At 42.6% G+C, this 12,915-nt stretch overlaps 3 protein-coding genes across 5 annotated transcripts; all 3 read right to left on the bottom strand.

Moving 5' to 3' along the window:
- Positions 1 to 95: 95 nt before the first annotated feature.
- Positions 96 to 3,083, bottom strand: eif3g (eukaryotic translation initiation factor 3, subunit G). Of its 2 annotated transcripts, none has more exons than XM_034592300.1 (10): positions 2,975 to 3,083; positions 2,835 to 2,881; positions 2,147 to 2,238; positions 1,575 to 1,634; positions 1,365 to 1,469; positions 1,037 to 1,232; positions 814 to 930; positions 576 to 712; positions 288 to 394; positions 96 to 207 (listed from the first exon to the last, which is right to left on the bottom strand). In XM_034592300.1, the coding sequence occupies exons 1-10, from the start codon at positions 2,995 to 2,997 to the stop codon at positions 192 to 194; spliced, it is 900 nt and encodes a 299-aa protein (XP_034448191.1). In that variant the 5' UTR covers positions 2,998 to 3,083; the 3' UTR covers positions 96 to 191. The 2 variants fall into 2 exon arrangements, with proteins under 2 accessions (XP_034448191.1, XP_034448192.1); XM_034592301.1 differs by having other exon boundaries at positions 820 to 930.
- Positions 3,084 to 3,773: 690 nt separating this feature from the next.
- Positions 3,774 to 7,427, bottom strand: p2ry11 (purinergic receptor P2Y11). 2 transcript variants are annotated; one of them, XM_034592299.1, is made up of 2 exons: positions 7,280 to 7,427; positions 3,774 to 4,936 (listed from the first exon to the last, which is right to left on the bottom strand). In XM_034592299.1, the coding sequence occupies exon 2, from the start codon at positions 4,896 to 4,898 to the stop codon at positions 3,957 to 3,959; it is 942 nt and encodes a 313-aa protein (XP_034448190.1). In that variant the 5' UTR covers positions 4,899 to 4,936; positions 7,280 to 7,427; the 3' UTR covers positions 3,774 to 3,956. The 2 variants fall into 2 exon arrangements, with proteins under 2 accessions (XP_034448190.1, XP_034448189.1); XM_034592298.1 differs by lacking the exon at positions 7,280 to 7,427 and adding an exon at positions 5,112 to 5,261.
- Positions 5,976 to 12,835, bottom strand: ppan (peter pan homolog). Its single transcript, XM_034592769.1, has 13 exons — positions 12,626 to 12,835; positions 12,152 to 12,322; positions 11,689 to 11,790; positions 11,547 to 11,597; positions 11,189 to 11,359; positions 10,905 to 10,981; positions 10,462 to 10,569; positions 10,200 to 10,323; positions 10,037 to 10,115; positions 9,713 to 9,842; positions 9,466 to 9,623; positions 8,944 to 9,374; positions 5,976 to 7,093 (listed from the first exon to the last, which is right to left on the bottom strand). Exons 1-13 carry the CDS (start codon positions 12,638 to 12,640, stop codon positions 6,122 to 6,124), a joined length of 2,589 nt encoding a protein of 862 aa, XP_034448660.1. The 5' UTR covers positions 12,641 to 12,835; the 3' UTR covers positions 5,976 to 6,121.
- Between the last annotated feature and the right edge of the window lie 80 nt (positions 12,836 to 12,915).

Here is a 12,915-nt window from a genome sequence, read left to right as displayed (position 1 = left end):
ACATCTCTACATGAAATGCTGTGTTTCGGATTCAAGGTCATAACTTCAATTAAATGTAAGAACTGAGTTTTAGTCTGAGCAAAATAACGAAGAAATTGTGATCACAATTACTCTTTATTCTCTTTTGGTAACAGCCATATTTTACCACAACAATCAAATCTGGCATCTCGGAATATATCCCGCCAGATTCCTTAGTTGTTTGACGGCCTGCAAAGAGAAGCTAAAGGTTAGCAGCAAGAATAAATAACAGACTTACAGTTACTTGACAAAACTGAAAATGAACTTACTTGGCCCATTCAACATTGAGAATAAGATGATCATATCCAAATCCTGACACTCCTGCAATAGCTCTGGCTGCATCCTCCCGACGATGGAAACTGATGAAGGCAAAGCCCTGCGAGAAGCAAAGCAGTTGATGGATCAGAGAGCCGGACCATGTTTATTTTCATTGCCAATTACAATGGGGAAAAACCCCTCACTAAAGTTGATGTATTTAAAACTCTTGTTCTTGGTGGCCTTCTACTCGTTTTAACATTAAATGTGCACGTCTTTGCATTCTTAACATGGACACTGACCTTCGACTGTCCAGTATTCTTGTCCTTGGCCAGATAAATCCTGGAGATGGAGCCAAACGGCCTGAAAAGCTCCTGCAAGTCAGTCTCGCGGGTGTCCTCAGACAGATTGGTCACACGGATGGTGGCGTTGTCATCAGCTGTCAGGCAATACACAGTTATTAGCTTTGAGCAATAACTTGCTGCTGTATAATGATTAAGTATGGAGTTGGTTCATGGATAAAACGGGAGCAGTAATTACCCCCACCTCTGCGATTAGGCTGCATAGACTCCCCTCTTCGCGTGCCTCCATCCCTCAGGCTCGGGGGGACATACTTCCCAGTCTTACTCCCCAGCGCCGGCTGTGCAGGCTCTGGTTCTGTTGGTTCCACAGAGGGAAACAGAACGCATTCATAAAAAACTGAGTCTTAACCGCAGAACACAAAAAACAAATACAATTTTTCGAAAAGTAAAGGTTATGGTACCAGATCCAGCAGGCTTGGTCGGGTCTCCGGTGGAAAGCCCAAGCTGTTCAGCCAACTCCTTCTGCATGGGGCCCAGGGTGTCCTTGTACGGACAGCGGGTGGTCCAATGGTCACCTTTACAGATTCGGCAAGACACAATCTTCTGTCCCTTCAGTTTGTTCATGGGATCCTCCTCTTGGTCTTGGGAGTTCAAGTCCTGCAAGTTTCAAGACACTGTACTCAGTCACAGTAAATTACAGAGGAAACTGCACGTTTGTTGGCATTGTGTGGACGGTGGCACGTCAGTAAGCAGCAGGACGAAACCCGAGAGCCCACATTGCATCCTCACCTCCTTGCTGGAGATGAACGTCATATAGACATCGTCACTGACTGTGGTGGTGGCCACATTAGGACCAGGTGAATCAAACTCGGAGGTACCGAATTTCTTCCAGTTCTGAAATGAGAGAACAACCAAAATATATCAACAGCGGACTTCAGTCAGAGTCGTGTTTATTTCCAAGTAAATTCAGTTTCAACTACGTTCAGTTCGGAAACCAACCTTTCTCCGGGCCACAGCTTTTGAGGCTTTTCTATTCTCGATCTTGAAGGTCCGCACAATCTAAAAGATAAAGACAGCAAATACATATTTGTTTTATTTCTTTTACTGTGGTCAAAATGGCCAAATACTTATCACCCTTACAAACCAACTGTGAGGCCAACTAACACAAATGTGATGATGCATACAGTTTATCCAAACTCTAGTGAGAGAAATTGTTAGGACCATTAAAAATGTATTTTAAAGCTAGAAAATAAACTCTACTTCAAGAGTGGCGGAAAACCTGTTGCATAATAACCAATGAACGATTAAATCTGCTGCTTTTCCAAGTCAAATCACACAGGATATTAGAATGTAAATCAACAATAAAACCTGCATTATGTAACAGTTACAACTAGAATATTGAAATGTGAAAGATACGCTAATAAATACCTCTGTACCACAATCTCATAGCGAAAGTGTATGTACCATAAAACTATTTTGTTGACGCTGCAACCATGAAACGTAGTCCTATAGAAACAAACCCTGATTAACATTGACAGATGTAACATATAAAACAAATGAGTCCCATTTACCTTGAACTTCTTTCCCTCATCCTCGTCTATTTTATAGTCGGTGGTGGTTTTAATGTTTCCTTTTATGGTTTCCTTAGGAGGTGGTAGTGTGCCTGTGAAAGGAGCATCAAGTTCAGCCAGATGTTAGACAAGCGAGACGATGTCTCTCACCTCTTCCCTTTGGGTTGAGCTGATTCACAATGAACATACACAGATGTTGTTGCACCAGATATGACAGTGGGGACAACAGGGGACATGAGATCTGACAACTAGAGTTTAAAGTTACTTTATGGAGTCATCACTCCCCGACTTGTACATACTTCTGAAATGGATCAGTGTCAAGATATATTTCAATTTCCAACTGCCAGCTCAAATCACATTAACTTTAAAATCTAACAAAAGCCAGGAATATAGATAGCATGCTAGCGCTAGGCTCGCTAACTCCTAGCAGCCTGTTACTGGGTGACAGCCTGCGCCACTGTCCACAGGACGATCACCCGGTAGGTCGAAGAATCGTCGGTTAATGTCAGTCACTCTAAAGTCTTTTTTAAGTTGATAATGAAAACATCCGATGATGAGTATATTTAAGATGGAGTTTAATGCCGGGCAGCCACGTGGAAGTCGAAGCCGCCTCGCCGGCCTCCTCCTTTGGGCTCCGGACTGTAACAGATAAGCTAACAGCGGCTAACAAAGCTAACCAGCACGTTACCTTCATCTCCTTCCTCCTCGACCTGGTCCGCCCAGCTGGGCTTGGAGCTGAGGGAGAGAGGGTGATATGGACATTTAGATCTGTGGATACAAACACCCGGTGGCAGCAGATATTATTAAAACGTTTCTGATAACACTCACTCGTCGTATTCCATCGACGGCATCCTCTTCGCTAGCTTAGCTTCAGGACCGGAAGGAGCGCAGGAAGCGAGCGGAGGCGCCACCACACGCTTCCGGTACTTTAACTTCGCAATAAAAGTAGAAATTTCTGTTTAACTTCCAGCTTCACAATAAGAGTCGTACATTATGTCGCTCTTGTTTTGTGTTTCAAACAGCATTTTATTATATTAGTTTTATGTGGTGATGAAACAATCATTCCCCTCTATCCTCTGCCTCATGACTCCTGTCTTGAAGAGGGCATCTGTCTGAAAATATAGTGTTTATTATTGTAGTTTACATTACAAACAAAAAAAATCTCATTATCAATACATCTGACAATTTTTGATTGATTAATTATCGGTCCGACCAGCAAATGAAATATGTTGAGTTCACCATCATAAAAAACAAGCGGGAAATAGTTAGTGAGTTTTATTTATAGGGAGGAATTTTCCTTTATTTCCCTTTTCAACCTCTGAAAAACCAAACTGAGAATGATTAAGTTGGTTTATTGCCACACTTCACTGTTCAGGGAGAAAAAGAAAAAGGATTGAAATTGAAAATAATTGATTGCACAAGACTTTTCACATTTTAGTTTTTTTGTTGTTGTTCATGGCCAAATACTTGCCCCAACTTTTGGCCTCTTAAATATATTAAAATCAACTTATCTTACATCCCCTTTTTTTTCATTTTCTAAGAATATAATTATATATACTGGGTAAGACAGGAAGTGCATGAGGAAGATGATAATAACAGATTTATCAAACTGAAATGAGCACATTACAGCAACGAAGATGTTTTATTACAGATTGTTATGTGTCAAAGTTGATAATACAGACAAAATAATATGGCAAAGATCCATGTCTTCAAAGTGAGATATCCTGTGGAAATAATTCCTGTGTAAACATTATTATATTTAAAAATAGAAGAAGGCCGTGCATCACAGAAAAGCCGTCAGGCAGCAGCTTTACTTTCTGGCCACTGCTCTGAAGTTGCCCTCTGAGCTCTTCCCACAACACGCTACTCTCATACTGTCAAACAAAGCCATGTAAAGGACTGGGTGCAGACACATGTTCAGGCTTGCCAGGCCCTTGGACACTTGGTACATCTCGTAACCCCAGCACACAGTGTTGTTGGGATACTTAATTCTCATATACAGGTGGTAGGTCTGAAAGAAGTGGTACGGCACAAAGGAAACAGCATACAGCACAACCACCGATCCGACCAACAGAGCGACCTTGCGTTTCTCCAGTGTTGTTATATTGACATTTTTCCACACCACAGAAATCACCACACAGTAAGAAGTGAAAGTCACCATAAAGGGAACGAGGCACCCAAACACAGCCAGAAATACTTTGTAAGTGAAGTGAGGGATTTTATCTGCATGATTCTGATTACCAAAGGACACACACAGAGTCGTACTGTTGTTGTGCTCATTTGTGCTAACGGTGGCAAATTTCCACACAGGGGAGGAAATGGCTCCCACGACAACCCAGATGACCACACTGACGGCTTTGGCGTGGGCAGGCAGCACGTAGGAACGGGTGAAGAAGGGAAACACGAGGGCAACGCAGCGGTTCACACTTATTGCCATGATGAAGAAGATGCTCACATAGAGGTTGCAGGTGAAGAGGAACCTCTCGATCTTACATGCGGCTTCACCAAAAATCCAGTGTTTCCCCAGTGAGTAGTAAACAATCAGCAGAGGCAGGGTGAGGATGTAGAGCAGGTCACTGATGGCCAGGTTACAAGACAAGACAACGCCGGTGTGCCAGTTCCTTCTCTCTCTGACCACCAGCAGCCACAGGGCAAAGAGGTTTCCTGTCAGGGCCACGATGAACTCAACCCCGTACATCCAGGGCAGCAGGTTTGTTTGAAACTTCTCACAATCGGAGAAACTGTGCGCCATCTTGCTCTCGTGCTGAAGTTTATTAAGTTGTCATATATCTAGAAATGGAAGTATTTGACACACGTTTAATAATAGCTCATATCTGATTTGTATGTTTCCTTATAGGAAGTTAGAACACTTTTTAAAACAGGATCTGGAATGAAATTAACTGTTTATTGAATGTTACATTCAGAAAGAAGATTTAACAATTATAAAATGTCAATTTCTACTTACTGAAAGGCAGATTTTGCAGTACACTGTGGCGTGATGGAGAAAGTGTTCATCTCCGAAGTAAGAAAACGTGTCAAAAACACAGCAGCAGAGAAATGTGAGTGAGCTGCGGTGAGCTGCTGCATATGAACATGAAAGATCCTCTTACGCTCTGCAAGAGTTTCGCAATTTGAAGAAGCAAAACTGTAAGGTCAGCTGTGCATTTGAAAACACACTGGTGATAAAGAGCAGGCAGTTGTGACAGGATGCATGAGACAGATGACACGATTGAGTGCCGCACAGTGTTGCAACAGCATCTCAATCAGACGTCTGAATCACAAGGTGTGAAAAGGCTGCTAACGTCATGGCTGCTTGTTCTACTCCGTATTTGCACGAACATCCCAAACCTACACTTCTTCATAATTTCCTACGCCAAGGAGTAGTTTGAATGATGTGTTACGGGTCAGGGAGGAGCTCAATAAATTGTGGTGTGAATGCAGATCAGGGAGTGGACCCAGGAATTGTTTATCACTTTTTTTTAACATTGCGAAATATGGCGTTCTCAAATATTTTCACTGATTTTCCAGGAAATAATGAATGAACCTTGATGAAAAACAATCAGACATATTTAGGGAACTAATATCTCCAAGTGTGTGTAAGTAGTTACAGCTTGATTGAAGGTAAAGGGATGGTTTGGTCTTGGCCTCCTATGCACTGTACTGAGTGCCATTCTACCTAATGTATATATTATGAACTATCAAAATACAAACGCGTACAGGGGTTTACCCCATTTCTGTGTAATCACTCAGATTTTATGCAGTTTTGTTGGAAATCTTTTTTCACAGATTTTAAGTCAAGCAATAGAAAAACAAATGATTGCTATGTGTCAAAGTTGATAATACAGACAAAATAATATGGCAAAGATCCATGTCTTCAAAGTGAGATATCCTGTGGAAATAATTCCTGTGTAAACGTTATTATATTTAAAAATAGAAGAAGGCCGTGCGTCGCAGAAAAGCCGTCAGGCAGCAGCTTTACTCTCTGGCCACTGCGCGGAAGTTGTCCTCTGAGCTCTTCCCACAACACGCTACTCTCATACTGTCAAACAAAGCCATGTAAAGGACTGGGTGCAGACACATGTTCAGGCTTGCCAGGCCCTTGGACACTTGGTACATCTCGTAAACCCAGCACACAGTGTTGGTGTGATCCTTCTTTCTCATATACAGGTTGTAGGTCTGAAAGAAGTGGTACGGCACAAAGGAAACAGCATACAGCACAACCACCGATCCGACCAACAGAGCGACCTTGCGTTTCTCCAGTGTTGTTATACTGACATTTTTCCACACCACTGAAATCACCACACAGTAAGAAGTGAAAGTCACTATAAATGGAACGAGGCACCCAAACACAGCCAGAAATACTTTGTACGTGAAGTGAGAGATTTCATCTGCACGATTCTGACGAGCATAGGACACACACAGAGACTTATTGTGGTTGTTGTGCTCATTTCGGCTAACGGTGGCAAATTTCCACACAGGGGAGGAAATGGCTCCCACGACAACCCAGATGACCACACTGACGGCTTTGGCGTGGGCAGGCAGCACGTAGGAATGGGTGAAGAAGGGAAACACGAGGGCAACGCACCGGTTCACACTTATTGCCATGATGAAGAAGATGGTCCCATAGAGGTTGCAGGTGAAGAGGAACCTCTCGATCTTACATGCGGCTTCACCAAAAATCCAGTGTTTCTCCAGTGAGTAGTAGACAATCAGCAGAGGCAGGGTGAGGATGTAGAGCAGGTCACTGATGGCCAGGTTACAAGACAAGACAACGCCGGTGTGCCAGTTCCTTCTCTCTCTGACCACCAGCAGCCACAGGGCAAAGAGGTTTCCTGTCAGGGCCACGATGAACTCAACCCCGTACATCCAGGGCAGCAGGTCTATTTGAAACCTCTCACAGACGGCGAAACTGTGCGCCATCTTGCTCTCATGCTGAAGTTTATTAAGTTGTCATATATCTAGAAATGGAAGTATTTGACACACGTTTAATAATAGCTCATATCTGATTCATATGTTTCCTTATAGGAAGTTAGAAAACTTTTAAAAACATGATCTGGAATGAAATTAACTGTTAATTGAATGTTACATTCAGAAAGAAGATTTAACAATTATAAAATGTCAATTTCTACTTACTGAAAGGCAGATTTTGCAGTGCACTGTGGCGTGATGGAGAAAGTGTTCATCTCTGAAGTAAGAAAACGTGTCACAAAACACAGCAGCAGAGAAATGTGAGTGAGCTGCGGTGAGCTGCTGCATATGAACATGAAAGATCCTCTTACGCTCTGCAAGAGTTTCGCAATTTGAAGAAGCAAAACTGTAAGGTCAGCTGTGCATTTGAAAACACACTGGTGATAAAGAGCAGGCAGTTGTGGCAGGATGCATGAGACAGATGACACGATTGAGTGCCGCACAGTGTTGCAACAGCATCTCAATCAGACGTCTGAATCACAAGGTGTGAAAAGGCTGCTAACGTCATGGCTGCTTGTTCTACTCCGTATTTGCACAAACATCCCAAACCTACACTTCTTCATAATTTCCTACGCCAAGGAGTAGTTTGAATGATGTGTTACGGGTCAGGGAGGAGCTCAATAAATTGTGGTGTGAATGCAGATCAGGGAGTGGACCCAGGAATTGTTTATCACTTTTTTTTAACTTTGCGAAATATGGCGCTCTCAAATATATTCCGGAAATAATTAACCTTGATGAAAAACAATCCGACATATTTAGGGAACTAATATCTGAGTGTGTGTAACTAGGTGCAGCTTGATTGGTCTTGGCCTCCTATGCACTGTACTGAGTGCCATTCTACCTAATGTATATATTATGAACTATCAAAATACAAACACGTACAGGGGTTTACCCCATTTCTGTGTAATCACTCAGATTTTATTGGAAATCTTTTTTCACTGATTTTAAGTCAAGCAATCAAAAAACTAATTGTATATTCTGTACAGTTATATTTATAACAGTTCAGACCTGCTATTCTGAATGTCCGTCAACCGCTGCATAGTCAAAATCAGAGAGAAGTGCTAGAGTAATTCATTACCTGTCATTTAACATTATTTGCCTCTGAATATCTGCACTTTATCAAAGCATTCTAGTTTTAATTTCATTCTTTAATACAGAAACCCAATTACTGATTTGAACCTTTTCCCCCCTTCATCTCTACTTCCATCACTTCTAGACAGAAAACGTTTTTGGATTAATTTTGTGTTAGGGGCTGGCTCAGGTTTGTCTTTGACCATCCCCAGGTTATGGTGCTCTTGGGCCAACACTGAAGATGTTCCTCTCCTTTTCATATCCCATTGCTGCATGTTACTAACTCAGCACAGTCTCTGTCCCATCATGCTTTGTGCTTTACCATCTCGCTGCAGTCTGAATGTGATGCTGATCCACTACTGCCCCCATGGTCCTGCTCAGCACACACAATCACTTACTGTTAATAGTTTCATCATCAGTCCCATCACTAGTCTTATTATTGGATGTCTAATTATGATACAACTTGATGTGCAACCTGCATTTTGCCGTGTTCTTTTTCCTCAACCGCTCCCATGCACCAAGTCAGAAAGATATATTTTAAACAATTTATTGAACAAGTACATTTTCAATATTATTTCGTACAGTGTGAAAATATACAACTTTCATCTTCACTTCTGTCCCCCTGCTGACGCTCAGCAACAAACAAACAGTCTGTCAAAACAACCTTTCACTGATGGCAAAATGGATACGTGCTGCCACCTGGTGCTTCAAAATAATTACACATTCAATGTCCCGAGTCTGGGAAGTAGGTTGGTTCAACCTTTTCCCTTCCTCTGTTTGAATCCTTGCTTCGCTCCCATACCTTTCTTCTTGAAGCCATCTCTGCTTTTCTGACCTTTAGATTTAAACGAGCTGTCCTTGTTTTTCTTTCCAAACGTTTTTTTCCCTTCAAATTTCTTCTTTCCACCAAATTTACTTTCTCTGTCACCAAATTTGCTTTCTCTGTCACCAAATTTCTTAGCTCCGAATGCCTTTCCTCCAGGCTTCATTTTGTTTCCAAACGGTTTCTCCCTGTCCCCGAATTTCTTAAAACCTTTTCCCGTTTTGTCTCTTTGCGAGCCTTCTGGACCCCCTCTCTTTGGTGATTTAGATTGTCCGTCATGTCTCCCGGATTTACCAGCGAACGGCGTCCTCCGCCTGTCAGGTCCATGTTCTGAGCTCCGCCTCTTTTTTTTGACTGGGAACATGTCTGCAAACAGAGAAAAAAAAAATCTTGCTCAATAACTAAATATTATCAAAACAAGATTTAAGCTCTAACATTTTAGTACATCATTACACACCTTCATCTGGCTCCTGTCCGACAGCCTGTCTGTAGTACTCCTCCTCGTCGTCTGACACATGAGGAGCCGTGTGACCGTCCTGCCTCCCAGGATCCTCCACCTCACTGTCGTCTTCTTCCTCATCGCGTTTCCGCTTAATGCCCTCCAGACTCTTCTTTCTGTTAATGATAAAAAAAAAATTACACTCAGGCCAAATGTAAAATAAATTACAGACAGAAGATTTAAATAATCTTCAGGGTCAACTTACTTGTTCTCTTCTCGCATCTCTTTTTTCTGAGCAACGTTCTGCGCCTGCTTCTTCCTCCGAGCCGCCTTCTCCTTTAACTGGGCCTCCTTCCTGTTCAGGATCTCCTGTATTTCCTCCTCTGTTTTGGAGACTGTAAAAAACATAGTTCCAAACAAAATATCTGGTGAGGAACAGTTTGTGCTGGGTGTAGATCACATGAAGTAAGCAGTAGATGTATCAGTAAGCGTTTACTTTTAGAGAGAGATCATGGAATTCATACTGTTTTTTTTCATCATGTACACCTGAACAGCGAGCAGAGAGATGACTGAATGCAAAATGACTCACTCATGGTATGATAGAGGACATTTCCTTCTCCCATGCCTTCTTGGATCTTCGTCAGCTGCAGAGTCATGCGAGGACCAATCTGTGGCAAAACAAAACACAAAATTTAGCTTCCATCCCAGCAGCATCTTAACGTTTTCTAAACAAACTCCCTCTGCGTACTCGCCTCGGTCAAACGGACAGCACTCTGTTGGGATGGCATGTTGCCTCTTCCAGAGTAGACCTGCGGCAGCTCGGTGATGTTGTGATCCCCGTCTTGTTCCGCTTCACTTTCTGAAAGGTTCGCCCCCCTGAGAGAAAAAGCACAAAACTGTTTAGACACAACTCCATGTCAACAATTCTGCAGATAATAATGCAGCTGCAGAGGGGATGTAGTTCCCTGTGGCCTCAGGAGGACTATACGAGTTAAACTTTCACTAGAACCTTACTTCATCAGCAGCTCACTGATGTCCTCGAACTTGTTCATGTTGGGAAACCTCTCCTGCATCAGCTTCTTGACTCCGCGGCTCATGCCGACAGGGACAACCTTCAGGCTGCTGCAGGGTGGGAACAAGATCATTTGGGTCACTTTGACATCTCATCAATAAATGGCAGTAAATACAGTTAATGTCACGAGGCCCATCAGTGCGTTTACTTTGAACATGCATCACTGGACAGTCAAGTCCTGATTTGTCATCATCTGAGCCCAGGCGTCATTTCAGGATTTGTTACATGAAAATTCATTTTTTTAGTTTTTCCTTTAAAAACTATGAAATACTGTGACATAATTCTAACATTTGAAAGCACTTCGCGTTTTTCTTACAGACACGGATAAAAACGGAGAAAACAATGACTTCCACTTTAGTATTAATGACAAAACAGTTTTACTTACTAATGCCGAAACTCTATTTCCTGAGTCTCCGGGTTGTAATTCAGCAACACACACCTCTTTATGTTGTTGAGGCTTACCTGAAAAAATAAACTCCACATTTATCACTTGAATTCAGACTCAACTTTGAAGGCAAAGAATCACTTAAGCCTTAAAAGGTCAGATAGCGTTTACTTTTGATGAATCGTCAGGGGAAATCAGAAGACTATACTTTCATCATACCGACAAGGCTTTAAACCACTAGGTCTCACGCGCTCTAATGCAACGGTTCAGTTGGCCAAACGTACCTTGTGCACATTAATGGAAGGAAACATGTTTTGGAACATGGTGGCCATGAGTTTAATGTGCATGCCATCAGTTCCAAAGTTATTGAGGATGAGTAGTGGATGATGTGAGAACTGCTGCTCGTGCATCCGGTGCTTCTTCAGAGTTGAAATCACATCTTTGATGAGAGAGTACTGAAAGAAAACAAGTTTGGGTGTATTTAAAAACAGGGGGGGAAAGGAAATGGTTTAAAATGACGGTCAGTTTGGGCACATCAGTGCGTTTACTTTGAAAAACATCACTCAACAGTCAAAATATTAAATCTTCATCATCTGGGCCCCTGTGTCTATTCTTATTCATGATTTCAAACACAGTGTTTACCTTGAGCACTCTGAAATGAAGCGTGGGGCCTTTGGGAAGTCGAGCAAGTCTCTGGGAGGACGAGAAAATCTTTGTTAGAGTAAAGACTTAACAAGGGGGGGGGGGGGGTGGATCTGAGTCCTCAAGGATGATGTGATCTCACCATGTTGATACTGCTGGGGGTCTTGCTAAAGATCATGAAGTGTGTCACTCCCAGGGGTCCTGCGATGGACACGAAATCTTTCAGCACGTTCTTTTTCCTGACCTGGTGGAAAATAAAAAAATAAGAAAACAGATCAGGCAATGAGACTGTGACCACCTGATGAGACAAATCCTGTTGTATAATACAATTTCTCAGGAAAAACATAGCTTTGCATTCAAAACTTAAAATCAAGCCTGTCCCACACACACTTCTACTTTGCTGGTATCATTTAAAAGAACTGCAGCAGTTCTTAGATGAATCTTCCTGCAGCTAGGATAAGATTATATAATCCTTTATTAGTCCCATTAAGGGGGAATTAGCAATATTACAGCAGCAAGAGTCAAAAGTAAGTAATAACAAGTAGCATGCAATACTTAAATATAAGGAAAGATTTAAAACATGAGTGCAATAAAAGCTAAGAGACCTTCAGAGACTCGGCGGTGTAGGGCTCCAGGACTTTCCGCACGTCCAGGATGAGCTGACCCACGTTTTTCCCGACCTGACCCCGATGGAAGACGAAGGAGTGGGGCACAGCTCCGTAGGTGTGCTCGGCCACATGGTTCGCTGCGACTCGGGATTTCTTCTGGTTCTTGGTCTGACAAAAACACCCACGAACAAATGACACGGACGTAAGACATTGAAGTAACGCTGGGAGAATTGAATTGTAAGAGTTTGAGGAAAAGGCGATTTAAACGCACGTTGACTCGGCTAAAGAAATGTGGCTAATGCCGATGTCAAGTGGCTTTGCTAACGCTATCACACATCCACCAACAAACACAGCTCAACCAGGATTTCCTTATTTAACTCAAGCTACACTTTTTCAGTTAAGAACAGTTGTTTTACAGTCTCTTTAGTACGATCAGCTAATGCTAACCTGTTAGCATAGGCCGTTACCTACCTTTGATTTCCCCATAATTCAGCGACACGCGGAGCAAAGGCACACTAAACGCGACACAGTGGATTTGTACTACAAAAACAAACCACGATCATAATGACAGCAAACACCTGTAGACAACTATTCAACTGTGGACCCGACACGACGTGTGGCACATGGCTCCAGCACTGTGTGTCACACTAAACAGGTCCGGTGTTTCTCGCGTGTCTGGTTCCTAGTTCCGAGCTGAACCGGATATATAGGCAGTTACAAGCATAGTGCCGCGGGCTAGCACGCCCCCTGCCGGCAAGCCA

Source organism: Hippoglossus hippoglossus, chromosome 8 (genome assembly GCF_009819705.1).
Source record: "Hippoglossus hippoglossus isolate fHipHip1 chromosome 8, fHipHip1.pri, whole genome shotgun sequence".
NCBI lineage: Eukaryota > Metazoa > Chordata > Actinopteri > Pleuronectiformes > Pleuronectidae > Hippoglossus > Hippoglossus hippoglossus.
This window is presented reverse-complemented; position numbering and strand designations above follow the sequence as displayed.

Excerpts from the sequence above, each read along its gene's own strand:
- eif3g (XM_034592300.1), bottom strand. The coding sequence starts at position 2,997 with ATGCCGTCGATGGAATACGACGA. Across the intron at positions 2,882-2,974 it reads CCGTCGATGGAATACGACGA|CTCCAAGCCCAGCTGGGCGG; the intron begins GTGAGTGTTATC and ends TCTCTCCCTCAG. Across the intron at positions 1,233-1,364 it reads CGTTCATCTCCAGCAAGGAG|GACTTGAACTCCCAAGACCA; the intron begins GTGAGGATGCAA and ends TGAAACTTGCAG.
- p2ry11 (XM_034592299.1), bottom strand. The coding sequence starts at position 4,898 with ATGGCGCACAGTTTCTCCGATTGTGAGAAGTTTCAAACAAACCTGCTG.
- ppan (XM_034592769.1), bottom strand. Across the intron at positions 10,324-10,461 it reads ATCAGTGAGCTGCTGATGAA|GGGGGCGAACCTTTCAGAAA; the intron begins GTAAGGTTCTAG and ends TTTTTCTCTCAG. Across the intron at positions 9,624-9,712 it reads GAGATGCGAGAAGAGAACAA|AAAGAAGAGTCTGGAGGGCA; the intron begins GTAAGTTGACCC and ends TATCATTAACAG.